We start from the raw sequence: 23,842 nt of genomic DNA on the forward strand, positions 1-23,842 counted from the left end.
TTATTGAGGTTTAAGATTTCAGGTATCAACTCAGCCACTCAGTTCTATCTCACCTGCAACTGGCTCAAAGTGCAGCACAGAGACTCTTCGCTGGCATCAAGCTCAGTGGCTGCATCTCACATTACTCCCCATATTCCACCTCCAGACCGTTCAGACCTGCTGACCAATCACTGCTCTACAACCCACACAAACTTGAAAGCACAAAGTGCTCGGGAAAGCTCGCGCTTCAGCCTCTCAGATATTCCCATATCCTCCTGCACCAAGTTACTTCTGGACCTCCCTGATGCTTTGCTAATGTCTGGACAGGTTTGAAGTCTTAATGTTGACTGAACAAAGGACAGAACTGATGGGTGTCCCTGTGGTGAACATGCACAGATGCAGATCTATCTACAAGTAACTGAGGGCTGATTTGAGCATTAAAGGCGACACTGTGAAACTACATGGAAAAAGACTACATATATGTAAAGCATAAAACAGAAATGTCTTATCATTGTAGAACATACACCGATCAGACATAACATTATGACCACCTGCCTAATATTGTGTTGGTCCCCTTTATGCTGCTAAAAGTCCTCTGACCCAGTGGGGCATGGACTCAGGACCTCTGGGGATGTCCTGTAGCACCAGTGGATTCTGTGGGTCCTGTGAGTTGCAGGGTGGGACCGACCTAGATCAGGCTTATCCTGACACATCCTGGCTCAATAAGATCTGGATCTGGGGAGTGTGGAACCCAGATGAACACCTTAGCTCTGTCGTATTCCCCGGGCCACTCCTGGGAAGTTTTTGCAGTGTGTCGGGGTGCATTGTGCTGCTGAGGGTGGAAACTGGCATCAACTACTGATGTTGTCATAGGGGTTGGGGAGTTGTTTGATCTGCAATGTTTAGGTGGGTGGTACATGTCAAACATCCACATGAATGTCAGGACTCAAGGTGTTTCAGCAGAACGTTGCATTATAACAAGATGATGGATGCTTTTTCACTTCACCTGTCAGTGGTCAGAATGTTGTGGCTGATTGATGTACATCAATACAGACGATGACAGTAAATGAAGGTGTGTGAAGTGCAGCTACATACATCAAACTTGGCTGATGCAGTGGAGGTGATGTGGGCAGTGCTGCCTCCCAGCTGCTCTCTGAAGCAGTCTGTGAACGGCAGCAACAAGCCCATGGCCAGGATCCTGGAGCAGAGCCTCTCAGCTTCCTCTGGCTCCTCCTGCTGCTGCTGCAGGAAAAGCTTCTCCAGAAGAGTGCGGCCTGTACGTCCAGAAACCAACAAGACAAATGGACTTTGAGTGACTTATACATGTAAGGAGCTGGGAACCACAAGTGTTTCATGAATAGTTAAGTCCACTGTATATGGGTCAATATATAATTGAGAAACTTTTGAAGTCCATGGGATATATATTGCATACATTTTTTTTTAATTAAAAGTTAAAAAAAAAACAACTAATGATCATGTCTCTACAAATTCCATAGTTATTTATTATGGAAACAATCATTTATTAATAAAAAATGACAGGATATCACTAAAATGTCAACTAAATAACCGTCTGAATTTAATAACAACCACCTTCTAATTAGCTAAACAATAATAAAATGAGTTTATTCAAAAATTGTTTTGATTGTGTTGTTTTTATTAAGTTGAGATGATCATGACAGACATTTCTTTTTTGAAAATATATCTAATTTTTTATGGAAATACCAAACTTTATCTGTGTCCGATAGTGCGTTAATTCCAGATCACATGACCTGCTCCACATGATGTCATTTCCTCCTGAAGAAAATACTGGCAAGACTCCAAGGCTTTCTGGGTTATTTAAAATAAAATAGTGTGTGAGTCAAGTGTGGATTTATCGCATGTCAACAGGTTTATTAAAATATCTGTAGAAATAACTTTCAATTTAAATTTTACTAAATTGTATATATAATATTTAGAAGAATCTTTCTGTAAAAATGCCATGTGGTGTTTGGTTATAGGCGGCCATGTTGATTTTAGGCCTGAAAACAGCAAAAATGTCAACTATGGTACAAAAAGTCCTGCAATTATATATTGACCCATATGATAAAACTATTTGCTGAAATCCTAGATACTATGGATGTGTAGCTTCATTCAATCCCCACAGAAGCAAGCTTAAATGTGAAGTAAAGTTTTACAATATTTTTTTTTCCTGTTTGAATGAAGCTTTCATTTCAGATATATGTTGGAGCTCATGGTTTACTTGAAGAGTCATCAGTACCAGTTTTGCTACACAACACACACTGAGGCCCTGACTAGATATTACAACTACAACACAAACAGCCAGGACCAAGAGCATGCCCACCAAAACCAGAACAAACTGACATGTGAAGGTGAAAAGTTGCTGACTAAAAGGCAGGAAAGGAAAGAGCTCCAAGAGAAAGAAAAGAGTATCAGAGGGGAGCAATCAGAACAGATGAAGAGACTAAAGAAGGAGCTCAGTGAAAGAGAAGATCGGTTCAGAATGATCTCAACCAGAATGAAAACATCCAGGAGGCAGGCCTTAGAAGTGTACAGCATTTGTGAGAGGAGAGGAGAGCACAGCTGTAGGAGAAATAAAAGAGCTGGAGGACAAACTGGTGCTCAGAGGAAATAGTTAGAACCAGAAAGCTGAAAGGAAAAAAGGAGATGAGTTTCTACTTTTTCCTGTGTCTTAGCTTGTGTCTTTGAACCTTTCGATGTGTAAAACTGTCTGACATCACTTTAAGGTAAACTGTACTACACTGTAATCCTAAATACTCAGAATGATCGTGGCAGCAACAGTTAAATGTGACGGCTTGAGAGTAATCAGACTATTGCAGTGCATGTGTTTGTCAAATTCCCACTCACTTATTCAAAGAAATCTGGCTTCTGGAAAATATAAATGTGTGCATCTGACAGAGGTTTTCCTTCCCTCTGAATCCTCAAAAAAAAAACTGTATTTTAACTTTGCAGAGCTTATAGAAAACAGTCAGAACAATACTGTGTTCCATCTTAAATTGAGGATGATTACAAAACCACAACCCTCTCTACTTGATGTTATATTATTGCTGACCAAATGATTAATTATAAATGATTGAATAAATGAAGATCCACATTTATGAACTACGGTGAAGTCAGCAGGAGGTGGATGTGGTGGGGAATTTAGCAGTTGATCAAATTATTATTAGTGGTGGGATGGAATTAAAAACATTTATCTAATTAATTCCAGGCTTTCTAATTAATTAATCGAAATTAATTGCATTTTTGTTAAATAGCAATATTTGACACAATAAGGAAAGTTTTTCAATTCAAATAAAATTGTGGTTGACAGTTGAATCAATGAATAGACATATACGTGTTTAGAATTTAAAATGTACAAAGTTTTTAAAATGGGACATATAGAAAAAAGTGATTTTGATGACTTAAAGCCTGGATTTAGTTGTGTTTTCCACTGTATGGCACATAACATCAGCATAAGTAGTTCAAGGAGCTTCAGAGAGCTGAAAATCCACAGATTCATTCTGTTTTCATTGTTTCTGGGTCTGATAAATGGTGTCATTTTGATGGTTCTTTATTTAGGAATATACATTTTTATTTATGTAATTTTTGGTATATAAACAAAAAGTTTAGAATTAAGTTTGAAAAGACAGACATTTTTTTGCTTAAATTATTCCTCCTCCAAGGAGGCGGAGTCTCGACAGTGTAAAAAAACAACAAAAATGTTTGTTTCATTTCTATTTATCTGCATTTTTCATCTGTCTGCTACATTCACAGATTACTGCAAACTCAAAATGCAATTACAGCGATTATATTCAACATTTTAAGACTTTTTGTAAACTCAAGCACTGTTTTGAAAAGTGATCTATTATGGGATGGCTTTACCATTAGCCGTTAGCAGGACTGTTGTAGCTAACGTTAGCTCTGGTGCTAAGAGCTGCATGTTTTACCGTCGGCTTGAAGTGCTGCAGTCAGACAACTCTATGTTGTACAATTTGCACACAACCACGCTTTTATCTAAGCTGCCATCGGGAAGATTTTTACAAGGAAACTTTGTATCCAACAAGCTCAATCTCATCTTCCGTCTGTGTTCACCAGTGCCTGACGTCACTCAGTGCTTCCTGTGCTTCTTCTTCATGGCTGGCAAACAGACTTTAGGTTCATTACCGCCACCTACTGGGCTGGAGTGTTCATCAGAGTTACTGGTGTGCCAGAAATGAGGGAAAAGAGAAAGGTGCGATTAAATGTGTTCATTCAACGCATTATTTTATCTTTATTTAATTAATCGAAATTAACGCGTTAAAGTCCCAGTCCTGAATTATTATTAATAATCAATATAAGTGAGTGCCTTAAAAAGTTGTATAGCTTGTAAGGCTGCTGTTATTACAAGGGGACATAAAATTGACACTTTACTAGAAAACATAATCGTGTCCCAGTTATGTTCTCTTCCAAATTTATTTGCTGGTGAAGTTTTGCTGATCAAGTGATTGAACTGAAGATTGATCCATCTGTTAATTTTGAAAGAAATGTCCAAAAAAGAAAAGACACTACAGTGAATTTCAAGGACAATAAAGTGGCACATGAGCAAGGATCACTGGAAAAGAAACAATACTTTAAATGTGGACAATCGTGTTTCCATTTTACAGTTGTAGTAACCTGAGTGATTCAAAAATAGAAGAGCACAGAATAATTAGAATTTCTTGCTTGTTTGCTCTCCCTGACAAAAAAAAATACACACACTGTGGTTCAAAAGTTTGGGGTCACCCAATGGCTTCTCTTTCAAAAATAAGGACATTTCTAAGTGACCCCAAACTTGTGAACGGTAGTGTACATGAATTTAAGTTGCTCTATATTAGTTAAAGTTGTTCCATATTAGTTAAAGTTGCTCGAAATGAGTTAAAGTTGCTTTGTATTAGCTAACGTTGATCTTACTAAAGTTGCTCCATATTAGTTAAAGTTGCTCTAAATGAGTTAAAGTTGCTTTGTATTAGCTAATGTTGATATTATTAAAGTTGTTCCATATTAGTTAAAGTTGCTCTAAATGAGTTAAAGTTGCTTTGTATTAGCTAATGTTGATATTATTAAAGTTGTTCCATATTAGTTAAAGTTGCTCTAAATGAGTTAAAGTTGACATACACTACAGTTCAAAAGTTTGGGGTCACCCAGGCAATTTCATGTTTTCCATGAAAACTCACACTTTTATTCATGTGCTAACATAATTGCACAAGGGTTTTCTAATCATCAATTAGCCTTTCAATACCATTAGCTAACACAATGTAGCATTAGAACACAGGAGTGATGGTTGCTGGAAATGTTCCTCTGTACCTCTATGTAGATATTCCATTAAAAATCAGCTGTTTCCAGCTACAATAGTCATTTACCACATTAACAATGTCTAGACTGAATTTATGATTCATTTAATGTTATCTTCATTGAAAAAACTGCTTTTCTTTCAAAAATAAGGACATTTCTAAGTGACTCCAAACTTTTGAATGGTAGTTTGTTAAAATGGAAATGATATCCAAAGACTGCTTCACTGACAGCTGTCCTCTACTCACCTGTGAAGACATCCTGAAAGCCACAGGTAGAGACCTGTCCACAGGAGGATCTTCTGGTAGCACAGATGGGCTGGCTGCCTCCTCCTCTGTAGCCCACCAGATATTCTCCTGAACCTCCAGTGCTCCCTCCATCCTCCTCTCTGCTCCTTAGCCTCCTCTCAAGCTCCTCAGTCCAGTCAGCTGAGCGGCTCAGACTGCTAGCAAGGCTGCGAGAGCGCTTCCTGTGGACCCGGTGACCTTCAGCCATCATCCTGTCAACATTTGTATTCCTGGTTAGCTTTACTTTGAAAGTGGATCTCTCGCACAACATTCAAAGGATGCTGCAGCCAATTATTTCTGTATAGCTATAATATATGGTGTGATGATGAACTTTAAAATGCCTAAAACCTTCCAGCTCGATAAACCATCTGAACAATTTGTATAAGTTTACTTCAGTTGATATTATTGCTTATCAGTACAACTAAAACATTACAGTGTGGTAACTGCAATAATGGAATATCACCAACAACAACGGCAGGCATTATGGTCACCATGGTGAGCAGGAAATATCTGAAGTATGCTTTGTCCGTGACTGTATGCTAAATGAAAAGTATTGTAAACAAATATCTGTCTGGAAGACATCTCAAAAGTCTAGCAGTTAATGATGTATGATTAATTTTTTTGTGCTTGGGTTATGAGTAGGATTATCGTTGCTTTCAAAATAATCATCATCAGCCGAAGTTTTGCAGATGAAACACCGATATATTCTTAATTTCTCATAAAACAGTAAGTCGCGCAGAATGATGTCCTTGCACCATTTGTCCCAAACATGGAGCTCTGACTCCATTCAATCCTCGGTAATGTACAGGAGTAAGCTACAGCCAGGCAACATTACTGGAGTGGGTGGAGCCAACAGGTAAGTTTATAACCACGTTGTGAAATTTACAACGATTCAACATGTCTCTCACTTCTGTTTAATTCTCTTTGCCATGTGTCATGACGAGTGACACGTGCTTTGTTGCATTATCATGCTTTTCATTTACATTGCATTGCTAAAGTTGTGCTAACCTAGCATAAGTTACTCCCTGTCTGTTCATGTTACTAATAACATCGCTGTAGTTATGCCAACGTAGCATAGCGTTAGCTAACAGCTTAAAGCCAGTAACTGTAGAAATAACGTAACTGTACAAAATATTTGAGAGCACAGAACGAGCGTTCATCACTCCGTCAGCTCCGTGTTGAGGAGCATTTAAGGAGGAACGATGTGAACGCAGAGGGGAGGAAGTTTATTCAGTTTAAATGATGAACATTACTGTCTGTCTTCAGCTACTGTCATGATGTTACTCTTAGTTTTACTTTGTCAGAAAATACTATAACGTGACACAGGCTGTACCAGCAACTCACTGTGTGTTATGGAGGAACATTAGTGAGGGACTATTTGTGACCATTATATATTTAAAATGCAACTCTGTCAAAGATGACATGTTTTACATCTGAGAAATGCATCTCTGGTTTATATTTTGGTTCATAAGAGTCCTGACTTCATGGCAAAGAAAATAATGGAGTAGAGAAAATGTGATTTAACGTTAAAGGGCATCAGAGGGCTGCAGAAATAATGTTTTGCCAGTAACTTCCCCTGTATTATAACCTACCTCTAATTTGCAGCAACAACAAGTACAAGACAAGATGTATTTCATAACTCTTTTATAGATTGACTCTTTTTTAAGGTTATATAATTTCCCAGAGGTTTAATACTTTGTTGCATGTTTTTGTACTTGAAGATTCCTCTCTTTTGTAAAGTTAAACCAATACTAAGGGGAAAAGTATTGGGAAACAGTAAAATGTTCTGCCTGTAATTCATATCTGTGTTTTTGTAAGTGTTAAGGGATCAAAAAAGAAGTTATTTTATTCATTCTATATTTTTTAAATTAATCGGCTGATTAATTGGTTATCAGATTTTTTTCCTGCCAAATATTAGAACCGGCATTGGCCTAAAAAAGCCATATCGGTTGGGCCCTAGTTATATAGCATTGAAACTATTGCATTTTTCAATATTTAAACTATTTGTTTGAAAAATCTATTTGTATTCTATTTGTGTTTGTATTGTATTGTTATAAAAATTAGCCGTGGGGCAGGTAGCCCATTTAATGCACTGATCATAGCTTAGCAACAGCTACTTAGCTACTTTGAACTTGTGTGCAGTATTTTAAGTAGCCGTTAGAAGTTGGATATTTTGTTCCTTCAGACAATAGTTAATATTGAGGTGGCAAACTGTGCCAAGAAAACATCCTCTACACTTTCAAAATGCCGTCTGGCTGTTTACACAAGGCAGTTTTGGTCAGTCGGTTCATGATGTTGACACCAAATTGTTACCGTCAGCAGAAATGGAGATTCATCAAACCAGGATGCATTTTTCTGTTCTCTGCTGTTCAGACTTGGTGAACCTGTGCCCTCTGCATCTTCAGGTTTCTATTCTTTTCTAAGAGGAGTGAAACCCTACATGGTCCTCTTCTACTGTAGCTCATCCACTTTAAAGTTGGATGTGTTGTGAGTCTGAGGTGTTTTTTCTGCTCAGCACCAGTAGTAACGAGTAGGTCTCTGAGATAACATATGTTTTCTGTCAGCTCTGTCTGTCCATTTCCCTCTAAATTCTTCCATCATCAGAGTGCTTCCATTAGCAGAATAGCCTGGTACTGTCTGGGTTTTGTTTTCGGCACAACAGTGGAGCAAACCCAGGTGATCAGCAGTTTTAGACATCCAACAATCATGCCATGCTCAAAGTCACTGAGATCACATTTTCTCCATTCTGATGTTTGATGTCAACAACACCTGAAGATCCTGAACTATCTCTGCAGGGGTTTATACGGTGCACTGCTGCCACATAATTGACTGCACAAGTTGCAGGTGTTTAGGTGTTCTTAATAAAAATGCTCAGTGAGCGAATCTGTAGTTGTCAATTCTCGTTTTTGAACTGTCTTAGAACATACTGAATGTGTGTGTCTGCCAGCAACAGTCAACACAATGGCAGCCAGAGTTTTAATGTTATTCCCTTCATTTAGTTAAGGATAAATCTGAAAGTGAACACTGCTAAAAATGCTGCATATGTTCCCTTACTGCACATTATAACTGTGTACATACAAGTAAAGTAGGTCTGTCAGTGAAAATGGATCTATAAGTGGGATGTATGTTTACAGAAAACAATTTGGTTAATATATTTAGTGATGACCTTCATTTTCTCTGCCAGCTGAGTGTGGTCAATCTGTGAGATTGTCTGTCATCTATCTATTTGATCTGACTGATCATGCTGTCTCCATGTTCTATCAGATTTCTTTTTAGTAACAGTGCTGTGTAACAAGATCTCAGCAATCAACTTGGGAAATACATCACATACAAAACATACTATTATCAATAGAAATTATGCACTAAACTATGGAAATAAGTTGTAAAAATCTAAAGCTATACTTTAGAAATTAAACTAAGTAATGGAAGTTTATCTCAAGTCATGCCAAAGACAAAATAAGACAAAAAAAAGAATAAATAGTGATAATAATATTTGGCATGCAGCAACCCCACAGGTACCTGTGGAAGTGATGGTGGACTCTGCGGGGGGACAGGGGGCTGTGGGAGGGTGACAGAGCTGGGGAGTGTCCTGGGGAGCTGAGCTGTCTGGTGGTGGTCTTGATGTAGGACGGGAAGATGCGAGGGTAGGGTTTCACCACGGGGCTAGACGAGGTGGAAGAGTGGGTGGACCTGAGGAGTCGCTTGGCTAACGTGGGGCTCTCCTGGGGAGGCAGCGAGGTAGAGCAGACGCTGCTCCTCCTGCACTGCTCATCCACAGGGGAGGAACTGGTACCTGCAGCGGCAGAGTGGTTGGGTTCAGAACCAGCGCTCAGACAGTCCTCTAGGGACTCGGCACTGGAGCCTGAGCCTAAGGGACCCTCACCTTCTTCAAACACAGTCCCTGAGCTTAGCCCCTCTGTGGGTTCAGGACTTTTGTCATTGATGTCTGCCAGTGGAGGACTGAGATCAAGCTCCACCTCGGACTTCCTCTCCTCCTGCTGGGTTTCACCTCCTGCTTCCTCCTCCTTCCCTGGGGTTTTCCCAGTGCTGTCAAATGTGAACTCTGGGAAGCTGTTGCTACTGGTTGCCATGGTGACTGTCCCCCCTGCAGTAGCCATGGAGATGTCTGTGAGGGGGGGCTGCTGCAGCAAGGAATGCTGGTCTTTTGTGCCTGTGGCAACACAAAGAGGGACTTCTCTCCCCCTCTGCCCCTTCCCATTTGCCTCCAGATGCTCCACCTCCTCCTTCTCCTCCGTCCGCTGTTGTACCTCTGTTTGAAAGGGGAGGTGTAGCGTTGGAGGTGGGGTTGTGTGCTTGACAGATCCAGACAGGATTCCTGTCTCAAGGTATGACAGGGCATCAGACCCCAGCTCTAGTTCGGGGGTCAGGTCAAGCACCTCAGGAGGAGTTAATTTAACAACACCATTACTCCGTTTGCTCCTCCCCTCTGCTGTTCCCCGGCTCAGATCCTTTCCTCCGAATCCTTCTGCTTCTATTACTGAGTGAACCCCATCATGTTGCTGCTGGTGCTGGAGCCTGATAGCCAGCTGGATGTCTGCAAGTAAATCCTCGTGCTCAGCTGCTGAGTGGAAGCTGTAGATATCTGTATCTGAGCCTGAGCTCCCTGCCTTCTGTCCTCCATCCTCTGTGGGAGATATTGGTGCTGCTGAGGTTTTCCTCTGCATCTCCGGCTTCTGCCCTCCTTCTCCTCCATTTCTAATATTTTTCGCTTGCTCCGCTTTCTTTCGTTTCTCGGGGAAAGCAGCCTCGTTGTCCGACTGTCCCAGCTCATCTGCAGACAGATCAGGTGTTTTTGTGCTGTCCAGTTCATCATGTTGAGATGCTAAAACATCCTCTTTGGAGCCTGTCACTGATGAACATCCTTTCCCTTTAAGGTTGCTCTTTCTCTTACGGATAGAGAACACAGAAGACTTGGAGTCGGATTTGTTTTTCTTCTTGCCTGGTCCTGTGCCATGCATCCCACCTCCTCCTCCTCCTCCTCCTCCTCCACCGCTGCCTGCTCCTTTACCTCCATGCTTACCATGGAGTTTCTTTCCTCCTTTTTTTGCCACGTCCCCTCCTCCCTCTCTCCATCCTTCGTCCAGCGAAGGGTAGCTTCCATTACCCGATGCTGCTGCAGCTCTCTTTTGCTTTGCCTCCTGGTTGCCCATGTTAACGGAGACAGTGATGGCTGCCTGCCTCTCCTCTCAGGTCATGCCTGAGAAAGGCTCCTCCTGTCTGGAGGAGTTTTTAGATGCCTGTGCGTCGTGAAGGTAGAACCGTCGTGGCCTAATGTCTGAATACAAATCCGGTGTAGCAGGAGGAGGAGCTGCTGCTGCTGATGGTGTTTTTAGCTGTGTTGTACAGTGATCTTCCTCATATTCCGGTGACTAAGGCTGGCGTGGCAGTGATGTGGACGCTGATGCAGGAGAGACACACAGCTCCCTCTTCCTCCTCCCCTTTCTCTCTCTGTTTTACCCTCCCCCTCCTCCTCCTCCTCTCCATCTGCTGAAAGGAGTGACGCAGGCTCTATGGAGCTCTGACTGGGAGGCAGACTGGGAGGCAGACTGGGAGAGATGGAGAGCGACTGGGATAAGGACACAAAGCCTGCAGGACCTGAGAGGAATGAAGATGCTGCTGGTGGGGGTGGGGTGAATGTGAAGGTGCACACGCTCCTCTTGGTTTCTTTCATTTGGCTTGTCACTGCAGCTAATTACATAGTTCCTCACTACATTTCCCATGATTATCAGATTCCTGCCTGCCTACAATACCCATAGTGCAAAGTGGCAAAGTGTGCACAAGACCCCAATAAAGGGACCTGTCATGCAGCTCTATGTTGCTGCAAGTTTGCTCTCGAATCCAAAACAATCCTTATTTTCTGTTAAATAATAACACATATGAATGACAATAACTGATTTTTTTCTAAGCACTTAAATTTTTGTCCTTCTATTTCAAAAAGGCATTATATTCCAATTTTCCATCACATAACAGGGTGTAGTCCATTTTCATTTACTAGTGCTTTCCTTTAAGTCATGTTAGTGAGTGAAGTGAACAGAACTGACAGTTGTTTGTCTCGATTAATTCACTTGATTTGTTGGGATTAGGACCTCACCCACTGAGAGGCGACCACAATACAAAAAAAAAACTGCTGCCCTCTAGTGGTTACCTGCCAGCTTTAAAATAGTTTTTAATATTTTACTGCTTGTTTTTGAAGCCTTGAATGGTCAGACTCCTGCCTATATCTGCTAACTCCCTATGGGCCTTAATCACTGCCTGCGATCTGACACATCTTCTAAATTAAAACATTAAAGCCTCACAGCCTGATTGTTCATCTTATAAGATTTGCAAAAAGATTAAAACTGTCTTACACGTCATAAGAATTAGACTTCAAGTGAGATTACTGAATTCAAGTTTCGCATCGCCATGAAAATGATTTTATTTTCATTACTGGATTATTTATTATTATGCACCTATGCAATCATGTTAAAAATGCAACATTTAAGTTGCTTGTCAACTTAAGGTGTAAAATTATTCAAATAAATGGTCAAAGTTGAATATAATTAAATATGCCTGACACAAGAAAACATGAACCATCTACAGTGGGATCCAGAAATTCAAACCGCAAAGAAAATTGATCGGATTTTCAAGGAAAACAGGAAATTATCAGAGGATCTGAGGATTTCGAAACATTCAAAAACACACTGAAGCAGAGTAATGGCGGTAACAATGTTGACCCCTGTGCAAAAAAAAAGTATTTTCTTGAGCCTTCCATTGAAGCAGCATTCATACACTCTGGTGGGTTCGATCAACTCATCAAGGCTTGTTCATCGATATCAACCTGCAGCCATTGTTTATCTGTCAGAAGTATGAAGTCCATCAGACTTTCTGACGTTGGACTGGCATGGATGTGTAAATGCTAAACTGACTCCACCCAAACCATGGAGAAGTATCACTCCATTCTTCAGAGACATGCTTCACTTTCAGATTTACATTTTGTGAAGAATGATTCATCCTTCAGCAGGATAATGAGTCTGAACACACATCAAAGCTTTAGCCTGAAGACCAAAGAAGACCAGGATGTCTGACTGTCATGGACTTTCCTCCACAGTCACCTCAACTCCTCCAAACATTTTTGGGACATTTGAAGACAGAAAGCTGAACGTTCCTGACATGACTAGAAGGATCAATATATAATTGAGGGACTTTTGAAGTCCATGGGATAAATTTTGCATACATTTTTATTAAAAGTTAAAAAAAAAAAAAAAACAACTTTTTTTAATCTTCATTATGATCATGTCTTCACAAATTTCATAACTATATATTATGGAAACAATCACTTATTATTAAAAAAAATGACTGGATATCATTAAAATGTCAACGAAATAACTGTCCGAATTTAATAACAACCACCTTCTAATTAGCTAAACAATAATAAAATGAGCTGATTCAAAAATTGTTTTGATTGTGTTCTTTTTATTAAGTTGAGATAATCATGACAGATATTTCTTTTTTGGCAATATATCAAATTTATATGAAAAATAACAAACTGTATCTGTGTCCAAGAAATCACTTCCAACTAAGTTACCCATTACAAAAACACCTCTCAAGGAAGTGTGTTAATTCCAGATCACATGACCTGCTCCACATGATGTCATTTCCTCCTGAAGAAAAGACTGGCAAGACTCCAAGGCTTTCTGAGTTATTTAATATAAAGTAGTGTGTGTCAAGTGTGGATTTATGGCATGTCAACAGGTTTACTACAATATCTTTATAAATAACTCTCAATTTCACTCAATTGTATATATAATATTTAGAAGAATCTTTCTGTAAAAATGTCATGTGTTGTTTGGTTATAGGCGGCCATGTTGATTTTAGGCCTGAAAACAGCAAAAATGTCAACTATGATACAAAAAGTCCCACGGTTCAATATTGACCCTGCTGCTCTTTGCCTCTAAACAATAAAAATTATCAGTCTGGGGAGATTATTTTCCTATATTTCATGTTTGGAGCTACTGAGTGAAAAATTTAAAAATAATTTAGTTATTGTTGATAAACAAACACTTCAGCATTTTAATATGACGTGAATAATTAATAACGTATGCATAAGAGGACAGTTGACATTGGAGTTCTCCTGGAGTTAAGGTGTAATATCGGTCATGGCTTTCATGTGCACAATAGAATATTCACTTTGAAAAGCAAAGTGTAGTTATCACTCAATGACTAACATCACTGCAGTTTGACTTTGAAGCCACTTGTTGGTGCTGTTGCACCATTTTTGCAGTGACACAAAACTGAAGTGACGTAACACACCATGCCAAAATCTTTGTTTCTTTAAAAGTATTTTCATGAATCACAGATTATATAATAAATGTCACACAGTTTTATTGCCGTTTAGCTCTTTTACACAAGTGCAAATGTCAGATTTGTAAAAACACTGATCTGCACATATTACAAAACACTCAAGTGCAAAGTAATTAATTAAAACACATAGGTATTATCTCACAGCAATTTAAAATAATAAGAAATAGTTTTCCATAAGGTGGATCTAAAGGACTGGCATTGATTCGTAAATGCTTTCTTCACTTCCTGACAAAACAACACTCTCCATCTAACGTGCTACAGTGAAAAATAGAAAAGGTTAAGGTCATTATCAGTACTTATCTGTTCCTCTCCTTCCACTGGCAACCTGCAATGTGCACATGTAATATGCACAATAATTACCAGGCCGACATATGGAAGCTGCCACATTATTTTCCATATGTGTGCTTTGTATGCATCTTCACATTATCATGCTGCTCCCTAGTATTTATACAGATGTACACACAGTAAGACTCACACAGTTGATAATTGTCAGAGTTGCATCATACAAATACTAGTCAGTCAATAGTATCAACCAAAGCATCATCAAGGATCTACTGTCTGTTTGTTTTTTATACTTGAACTATTTCTAATATTGTTTATATTTCCAAAAACCACAGCCACTGAATACAACGTGAATCAAGTGACAACATGCAGAACTAAACCACTGTGGATGTATTGATTAGGTGAGAAGGTTTATGTCACACACACACTAATGCACCCCATTCATGTTATCAGGTAAGATTTAGAAACACTTCACAAGACAACTAAAATTCAATAGAAGCATGCCGAGCCAACGCTTCTCTGAAACAGTTTGGACAAAAACTGAAGCCTCATAAAGGGATGGAGTTGTCCCAGGACTGATAGATTAGAGTGTACTAATATTAACTACATATAAAAGACTACTAATATTATTAATTCCATGTGTAGAGACTTGGCAAGTAGTTCAGCTACTATTAAAGCACAATGTTATCACCATATAAAGGTAATTGTTATAGTGACTTTCCTACTCATCCCTTTGAACTCACAGAGCTTTTTCAGAGATAATTAGTTTTATTAATTTAATTTAATTTTAAGTTTTAAATACCATTTCTGTTAGTATCAGTGTAACCAAAGCTGACAAATGCAAGCCAGACCAGAGCAGAAAAGTAATAGAATTTTTCTCCTCTGAAGTCTTGAGCTCTTCTAGAACAAACAGCATGTTGTAATTTGGGACCCTTTAGGTCCAGTGACGATATTATTATAATCCTCTTTGGGACCCTCAGTCAGAGGGTGGTGCTGAAAGTCCAAAATGAAAAAACTAGTACCAATGAATGTACCAAGTAAAAATCATGAGATTTTGCCCAAATATAGGTATTGTCAGATTTGAAACTGTGGTTGTGCTAAAGAAAAGGCGATGCTGCTAAAACTGCTACAGTTCGTATTCTGTGGACCAGTAAAATTCATCACATGGAAATCTAGTATTTAGCTTTTCAGATGTGAAATATTTGGGGGTCAGTTTGTGAACTGATGTCATGCTAAACAGAGGCTGAAAGGGTCACCAAAACTATTAGAAGTCATTCTCTGCAGACCATAAATATCCATTCTAAATTTGGTTTACCAGCAGTCAAAATACAGTATCTGGGAAAGAACAACAAACTAGTCTTTCTGTGGCAAAACCTTTCATTCAAGCTGAGTGGGAAAAATTCATTTTTTAATTTTTCCGTGATAAGCTGTGTATTATTCATTCCAGCTCTGAATATGGAGCAGGAAATATAGTCTGTAACACAGATCCATCTAACTGACCACTGCACTCTACACAGGGTCTTTCTTCTTGAATGCCACAGACTGCCTCTGATTGAAGTGAGGTTTGTTCTTTTTTTGCTTCCACTGGCACATTAGAATATCCCTGAAAGTTGTCCTGAAGGTTTTGTTGCACAGGGCGTAGCACATGGGGTTTACTGTGCTGTTGACGTAACACAACCAGTAGCCCAGAGCCCAGAGAGTTCCGGGGATACAATCCTGACAGAAGGTATTGACCAACACCATGATGTTGTATGGTAACCACGTTGTGATGAAGGCGAACAGAATGGCACTGAGTGTCCGTGCTGCTTTCTTATCATTCGCCTTTTTTTCGTTCTTGCGCTTGTTGATCTCGGTCTTGGCCTTCGAGGCAAAGCGTTTGGCCATCGCTGCATCTTTCATGGTTATAGCTGCAGGTGATTGGTCAGCAGAAGAGTTGGGAGGGTTTGAACCTCTTTGACTTTTGTAGGTTGATGATGGCTGCTTATCCTTGTTTTTCTTCACCTTTCTAGACTTCTTACTATCTGTATAGATAGAAATATTACACATTAAAAAATCAAGCACATGCAATAAAACATTATGTGCGTCATTCTCATTTAGTTATACACCACTAGTCAATAGTTTTAGAACACCCCAATTTTTCCAGTTTTTAATTGGAAATTATGCATGTTAATGTGTCATTGTACTCTGAAATGAAAGCATAAACAAATAAACAAATTAAGTTAAAAAAAAAATCTATTTATAATCCAAAATGTATTCTAAACTTTTGACTCATCAAAGTAGCCCCCTTTGGCAGATATAACAGGTGAACACACTAGTGGCATTCTTTCCACAATGGAAATCAAATATTCTTCAGAAAGTTCCTCCCAACTCTGCTGCAGAAGTTCCCATAAATGTGTGGCACTTGTGGGTTGCTTTGCTTTCACTCTTCTGTCCACTTCATCCCAAACCAGCTCCATGGGCTTTAAGTCTGGAGACTGTGCTGGACACTCCATGTTTTCAAGCTCACCATCTGGTTCTTTCTTTCTAAGGTAGTTCTGGCAAAGCTTGGACTTATGTTTTGGGTCATTATCTTGCTGTAGAATGAACCCCTGATCAACTAGGAACATACCAGAAGGTACTGCATGGTGCTGCAGAATGCTGTGTTGGCTGTTTTGGTTCAGGTTTCCTGTCATTCTGTACAAGTTACTTACCCCGGATCCATCAAACAGCCCCAGACCATCATGCTTCCTCCTCCATGTTTGACAGTTGATGTCACACACTGAGGAACCATCCTTTCTCCTACTCAACAGCATACAAAAATCCTGCGTGATGAACCAAAGATTTCAAATTTAGATCCATCAGTCCATAATACCTTCTTCCAGTCTTCAGTAGTCCATTGACGGTGTTTCATGGCCCAGACAAGCCTCTTTTTCTTATTCTGACGTCTTAGCAATGGCTTTCTTGTTGCAACTCCACCTGTCAAACCTGCAGCTCCAAGTCTTCTCTTCACAGTTGAAACTGAGACTTCTTACTACGACCATTATTAAGCTGTGCTTGAAGCTGTTGTCCTGTGAGCTGCCTATCACCAAGATGTTGACTCTCAGAAACTTGTCTTCTGATTCTGTTGTGGCTTTGAGTCTTCCAGACCTCTTCCTGTCAGAGTAGCTCCAGTTTCTGAGCCTTTTGATGGTGAAGAAAACTGGATTCACTGACACCTTGACTTTCTTCACAACTTCTCTGTAGGAAAGACCTACATTTTAAGTGTTGTGATGGTCTGTCTCTCTTCTATTGTTAATTGCCTTTTCCTCTCCATTTTTATAGCAACACACTACTTTCTGCTGCACAATACTGTTCAAATAATGCTCTGGAGGGTATGGTGCCACAGTGTGTTCCAGCACTACTTTTATGCAGACAGAGGAGGTTGTAATTAATCAAGAAAAGTTGGGACATCTGTAGGATTTGGTAGCACCAACTTCCAAGGCTTGATCAACCTCCATTGCCGCAGAACAGCTTTAAGTTGTTCACCCATTTCTTTTTCCCTGAAAAAGGCCTTTTTGTATAATTCTGAAATGTACATTATTTTCAGTTTTGGGTAACCTTACCTTTTTTTTTAACCTCTGGCACTTTACCACTTATTATCTTTGTACCATTTCAAGCTATTCAATGGATTTGAACTACTTTAATTGAAAAAACAAAAACAAAAAACGGAATCATTGGGGTGTTCTCAAACTTTAGACCAGTAGTGAATATCATGCAAACAAAGACCATATGATACTGTTATGTCCAACCTGATGGAGTCCTTGATGGGTCTGAACCGTCAGCTTCTGCCTCAGAACCTGACTGATCCCCTGAAGCCCCAACTTCATTATTGTTGAAGCTGTCACAGCTGCTCTGCTCTGCATCACCCTCCGTTAATATTGTGTTGTTGAAGGACCTCCTGGATGCACGCCGACCTTGCAGAAGAGACGAAAACTGGAAGCAAAATATGCCACACCTTCCTCTGTTCCCCATTCCCTCTGGTAAGCTGCCATTGTCCTTGTTGTTCTTCTCTGCAGATGATTGATTTAGTTCGTAGCTGCTGCAGCTTTGAGAGCTCATCTGGCGCAGCACAGTTGACACATTCTTCTGGCTGTTGGTTGAACCTTCTCCACCAGCTCTCCCACTGCCATTCCCTTGATTCTGAGTCTGGTTTGAGCTGTTTCCTGCCCCAGATCCTTTGAGACCTTGTACTTCTTTAGCTCGCTTCTCTGTCTCCTGATAGATCTTCCAAAACAGGATTGCCATAATGGTCACTGGCAAGTAGAACGCAGCGATAGCAGTACAAAACGTAATGATGGGCTCCGACAAGAACTGAATGTAGCACTCGTTTGGCTGGACTGTCCGCTCACCTACAATATACTGCCAGAACAGAATGGCTGGGGCCCACAGAATGAAAGAGATGGACCAGGCTAATCCAATCATGGTCATGGCCCGCTTGGTCGTACGCTTGGCCCGGTAGGTCAAAGGTCTGGTCACAGAGAAATACCTAGAAGATCACAGAAAAAAAGGTAGGTAACTGTACACGTAGAGAGAAACTGTAACTGTGCTTTCCATTTCTGTCAGTCACATTGTCTTTTCTGAAAGTCTGCTAAGAGTCAACAGTATCAACATCTTTAAAGCTCAATGAGCAACATTCCATTCGGGTCTAATAAAAGAGGGTTTATTTTCAATCAACATAAAACTTTATTTTAACTAACCAAAACTAATAATGCATGGATGTGGCTAGGAAATGAGTTAATTAGCAAAAAAAATAAAAAGCATAATAGAGATCATGCTACTGTTACCTGTCAAAGCTGATGACAAGTAAGTTCATGACTGAGGCATTACTGGCCACATAGTCAATCGCAAGCCACAAGTCACAAACCACCGGCCCCAGGGCCCACTGGTCCATGATGATGTACGTAGTATACAAGTTCATTGACAGCGTGCCGATGGTCAGGTCAGCAAATGCCAGGCTGAGCAGGTAGTAGTTGTTCACCGTCTTCAGTGCCTTGTTTATCCTGAACGACACCAACACCAGGATGTTGCCAACAACAGTGACGAGAGAGAGCGATCCAGTGAGGAAGACAATTATGATGACCTGAGGATGGAGAGGCAAGAAGAGAAAGAATCTGAGAGGAAGACAGTTATGATGACCTGAGGATGGAGAGGCAAGAAGAGAAAGAATCTGAGAGGAAGACAGTTATGATGACCTGAGGATGGAGAGGCAAGAAGAGAAAGAATCTGAGAGGGCAGTACATAACGTTGTTGCTGGGACTCATAATCTGAAACTGTAGTTCTTAAAAATAGAACTGTTTTCATCTTTTCTGTAATGAAAGAGCTATTCAGAAGAAAATGACACTATCAGCAGCATAAAATTTACTACTACTACTACTATTACTACTCCTACTACTTAAATCACTTAGAGAAAACAAGTTATGAATTAGCTTAGGCAAGTCTTATAGCTTTCCATAAATGCAAAGATTGACTTGAAACACAAAGTATAAGCAAACATTTCAAAGGAGCCATAAATTCCCTGGAGTTTTGGAGCAGCCATGTAAGGAGTGGAGCTGATTGGTTGTCTGACAGTCAGAATTCCTCATTCTTGATGCCACAAAATTCACAGAGCAAGTTCCCCAAACTAATGCAATAAGAACAAAGTTAAAAGAACTGTTGTCACAACTGTCACCTGCCAGATAGTGTGTCCTCCTAACGGGTCAAACTCTTCTTCAGGAAGCATTACTGTCCTGTTAACTGCTGAATCAGACACGTTTCCTCCTTGTGTAAAGAAATTACTGACATTATGCTGCTTCCACCCATTTTCAGGAAATAGGACCAAATCCTGGTAAGAGGCACCTATAGATGTGGAGAAAGTACAATTCAGGAACAATTCAAAGCCCTGCATATAAATGTTTATTAATGTGTGTTGTCTATGTTTTATCAATAATTCTCAACTGAAATAATGAACAAATCCTCCAGTTGTGTTTAATTGGCCCTTTGTGAAAAGATACATGAAATTCTGGTGTAAGGACTTCACAGTTATTGTCTCTGAAAATCTTAGCTTTCCTTTAATAATTTTGCTTTTGCTACATGTATTGATCTATCTCTCCTTTTTTATTTTTTTGCATACTTTTCCAAAGATCATTAAAATGTGGAGACAACTACAGCATCCATGACTGCAGAAGATGGTACCTAAAATGGTTGACTCTGCTATGATGGTGTTTTCAGTCTGGTCTCTCATACCATTAATACTGTTGCTAAGTAAGTGGACAGGATCTGAGACGGAGGTCAGGTTCATGATGGCACCTGGAAGGAAACAGAAAAGCAATTTTCAAACGCAAAATTGAAGTATGAAGGTATTTAATTTGATTGTTTGACATTTTGACATTAGCTTTGGTCCAAAAAATAAACTGTTATGTATTTTTTATATATTTCAATCAGCCAATAAAGCAGTTTTGAAGACACCTACATGATGCAGGTCACATTAAAGTAGAGCCAAGGCTACTGTAGCCACATTCACATATTTATGTATGTTGTACGTTAAATATAGACTGTGGTTTGGATTCTGTGACTATAACCATCATCATTAATCAGTGTTCGGCTGTGTAGAAACTTCTTCACAAAAATGACACTGATTTATTTTTGAGATCCATCAAATGCATCCATTTTGTAAAAATAGTAATTCCATTACAAGTAAAAAAAAAGTCATTTAAAATTCTGACTCAAACACTAGATCTACTACCAATTTCCTTTGGGATTAATAAAATATCTGTCTGTCTGTCTGTCTGTCTGTCTGTCTGTCTGTCTGTCTGTCTGTCTGTCTGTCTGTCTGTCTGTCTGTCTGTCTGTCTGTCTGTCTATCTATCTATCTATCTATCTATCTATCTATCTATCTATCTATCTATCTATCTATCTATCTATCTATCTATCTATCTATCTATCTCTTAACTTGCCACAGATTTCATATTTAGGAGACAGATTTTTAAAATATTGTATCTTTTTTTTTATCTGTTTGAAGTTTTACAATTGGTCTCTGCTGTTTCTCCTCTAATTTCTTGCTATTTTGCTGTTTAATGTTTCCACAGTGTGTTTTTTTAGCATTATATTATTATTATTCTCAGTATAAGCCCTAGTGTACATCGGGCGTCTTTGATGACAGTCTGCCTATTCCTTTATTTAACAGCTTTTAAAACAATTTCAAATATATCAATTAATTATATTAATAATATACTTCAATTAATCAAAGTAAATGTGATCTTGCTTAAAACACTTCAGTACCGTTACTTTACAGTGACCCCCAGTGAAGCATCTTGGCATTTGTGTGTTTTGTCTGATGGGGAAAATGACCAAAAACGTAAAACATTTTGAAACCAAAAATTAGCTGTGACTCAAGGCTATCAGGTACATGCATGATTTCATAACTGAGACAGCACTGCATTCAGAGTAGAGTTAAATCTTCCACTTCCACTGCATTGCTGATTCTGGCATAGATTAGCATAGCCTGTAAAGAATAGATGACATTACTAATACAGGCTGTACTAATTAAAGCCAGAACCATCATATCTTGTCAGAAAGTGTCTTCAGTCGGTGGCTTTAGTACTGATTTATAACGCTGAAGGAAAGTTTGATAAGTTTGACACTTTTGCAGGAAGAGTTGCATTTCAATAAAATCAATAAAGCATGCATTAAAGAATAAATGGATCAATCAAGGAAAAAATACACATGTATCAGTTCAAATCAACAAAACTCCCAAATTACAAAATCACTTTCCTGTAATGTTCATATGACATCAAAGACAATGTCGTTTTGTGATTGTCATTAACAACCAGCTAAATGGACAAAACAACATCTAATAATGAAAGTGAATAAGTCTTTTTTATATGGTAAAGAATTTCAGCATCTTTAATTTAAAAACAATAAAACAGAGACCTCTAATTTACAACTGCAAGTACACCTACATAATTTATATTTTACATATATTTATATGAGGTTTTCCATTGCAATTTAGAGAAACCTAAAGGAATTAAAGAAATAAAAATAAATAATAAAGTGCATAAATGTTGATAAAAAAAACAAGTGAAGAATATTGTTTTGTTCGTAATGAGTTCTTTTTATATTTAAGTATTTAAACAAAAGCCTGATGATAAGTTACTGTAAATTGAAGTGTACTCACCAGTCGTCTCTGGTTCCCAGTATCCAGTGTAATATCCTGCTGGGATGCTTCTCCACTCAGGCAGCAAACAGCTGGAAGCTGAAGCTCAGACTTCTCCGTTAGTGTGTGGCTGGAATGTCCAGCTCCGCCTCTAAGAAAGACGTCTGTCTGCAGTGCAACCTCTCTGGTTGTTACACAATGTTTTATGAGGGGGGCTCTAAGGAACCATGAAACATATGTGAGCGTATGGAATGAGTCTGACTCCCTGAACTAATACATTTACAGAGTTATCAAAGAATATCCATAGGAGGTTACTTCAGAAAAACACAAAAGGGAATATCCAATATTGTATAAAGGAGAAAGACCCACTTCTGCATGTGTCAGAACTAAAAATCATGAAACAGCTTGACTCCGTAAAATGAACTGTTTTTTTCATCAGTAAGTTGACTGTCTGTTGTCAGTGATGAAATAAGTTTCATGCTTACAGTAATACCACTCTTGCAAATAGACTCAGGGGAAACTGCCCCATATTCTGTGCAGATGTTGCTCAGGTAGCCAACAAGCTCCTGATTGGAGTCACCAGGTATAGCTGACAGGTATCCTGTGACACTGAAGGACACTACTGCACTGTCCTGGCAGACAATTCTCTTCTGACACATCGAAGCCACAACGGGGCCTTGACCTAGAAATGGAGAGGCAAAGTGGCTGATTTCACCTTGTGGGACCTGATGGTGGGTTCTATTTATTAGGGTATCAGTCTGCGGTAGGTGAAGGACTCTTACTGATTTAAACAGGACCAATGTGGATTCTATTCTGGTTGTGAAACTTTTGCAGAGGTGCTGAGAGGGTCAAAGGAGTTGGACCATCCAGGTCAATTGTGTCTTTTGGACTTGAGAAGGCCTACTAGCATGTCTTCTGGCAGATTCTGTGGGAAGTACTGTGGAAGTACGAAGTGCTGGGACTGTTGCTATAAGCCATCTGGTCCTCGTACAACTAAAGTGCAAACTGTGCTTGTATTTTTGCAAAAAAAAAAAAAAAAGTCAAACATGTTTCCAGTGGGTGTTGGACACCTCTTTGTCTCCAATGCTGTTTGTGATATTCATGGACAGGATCTCAGTCAAAGTGAGTAGGATGTGTGGTTTGGAGACCTCAGAGTCACATTTCTACAGTGACCTTCAGCAAACATTTAGGAGGGTTGTAGCTGTAAAATGGCCAGGATAAGAGTCAGGCCCTCTAAATGTGAGGCCACAGCTTTCTACCAGAAACCGTGGAACAGTGGAGCTCCAAGTGAAGGACTTTAAATATCTTAGGGTCTTCTAAACGACTAAAGGGAAAATATAGTAATTGTGCCCTACTGTTTTGTGATGTATTCTGAGGGGAGGGAAGAGAAAGTTGCGATTAGAATAATGTTCTATAGTTTTATTAATTCATTGTGTTTTAATTAATCCCAGGTAACTGAGAGACCAAGCAGTCTTACTGA

General features: G+C 39.4%; 2 protein-coding genes across 6 annotated transcripts in view; both read right to left on the reverse strand.

The window, feature by feature from the left end:
* The window catches only part of LOC111565066 (formin-2-like), a 75,911-nt gene extending 64,865 nt beyond the window's left edge, over positions 1 to 11,046 (reverse strand). For 2 of the 4 annotated variants that reach the window (XM_055004464.1, XM_023265033.3), the window contains exons 1-3: positions 9,090 to 11,045; positions 5,532 to 5,782; positions 1,075 to 1,253 (exon numbers count right to left, since the gene is read on the reverse strand). In XM_055004464.1, the coding sequence (XP_054860439.1) occupies positions 1,075 to 1,253; positions 5,532 to 5,782; positions 9,090 to 10,741 (2,082 nt within the window). In that variant the 5' untranslated portion in view covers positions 10,742 to 11,045. Of the gene's footprint in view, positions 1 to 1,074; positions 1,254 to 5,531; positions 5,783 to 9,089 lie in introns of all 4 variants that reach the window. The other 2 variants (XM_055004465.1, XM_055004466.1) reach the window with 1 other exon arrangement.
* Positions 11,047 to 12,926: 1,880 nt separating this feature from the next.
* Positions 12,927 to 22,510, reverse strand: LOC111564948 (muscarinic acetylcholine receptor M3-like). Of its 2 annotated transcripts, none has more exons than XM_035945926.2 (6): positions 22,384 to 22,510; positions 20,454 to 20,516; positions 19,900 to 20,066; positions 19,016 to 19,311; positions 17,981 to 18,717; positions 12,927 to 16,234 (listed from the first exon to the last, which is right to left on the reverse strand). In XM_035945926.2, the coding sequence occupies exons 2-6, from the start codon at positions 20,506 to 20,508 to the stop codon at positions 15,723 to 15,725; spliced, it is 1,767 nt and encodes a 588-aa protein (XP_035801819.2). In that variant the 5' UTR covers positions 20,509 to 20,516; positions 22,384 to 22,510; the 3' UTR covers positions 12,927 to 15,722. The 2 variants fall into 2 exon arrangements, with proteins under 2 accessions (XP_035801819.2, XP_035801811.2); XM_035945918.2 differs by having other exon boundaries at positions 20,403 to 20,516.
* Between the last annotated feature and the right edge of the window lie 1,332 nt (positions 22,511 to 23,842).

This window comes from Amphiprion ocellaris, chromosome 18 (genome assembly GCF_022539595.1).
Source record: "Amphiprion ocellaris isolate individual 3 ecotype Okinawa chromosome 18, ASM2253959v1, whole genome shotgun sequence".
NCBI lineage: Eukaryota > Metazoa > Chordata > Actinopteri > Pomacentridae > Amphiprion > Amphiprion ocellaris.

Excerpts from the sequence above, each read along its gene's own strand:
- LOC111564948 (XM_035945918.2), bottom strand. The coding sequence starts at position 20,508 with ATGAACCTGACCTCCGTCTCAGATCCTGTCCACTTACTTAGCAACAGT. Across the intron at positions 20,067-20,402 it reads AGCAGAGTCAACCATTTTAG|GTGCCTCTTACCAGGATTTG; the intron begins GTACCATCTTCT and ends CCACATCTATAG. Across the intron at positions 18,718-19,015 it reads CTTGTCATCAGCTTTGACAG|GTATTTCTCTGTGACCAGAC; the intron begins GTAACAGTAGCA and ends GTGATCTTCTAG.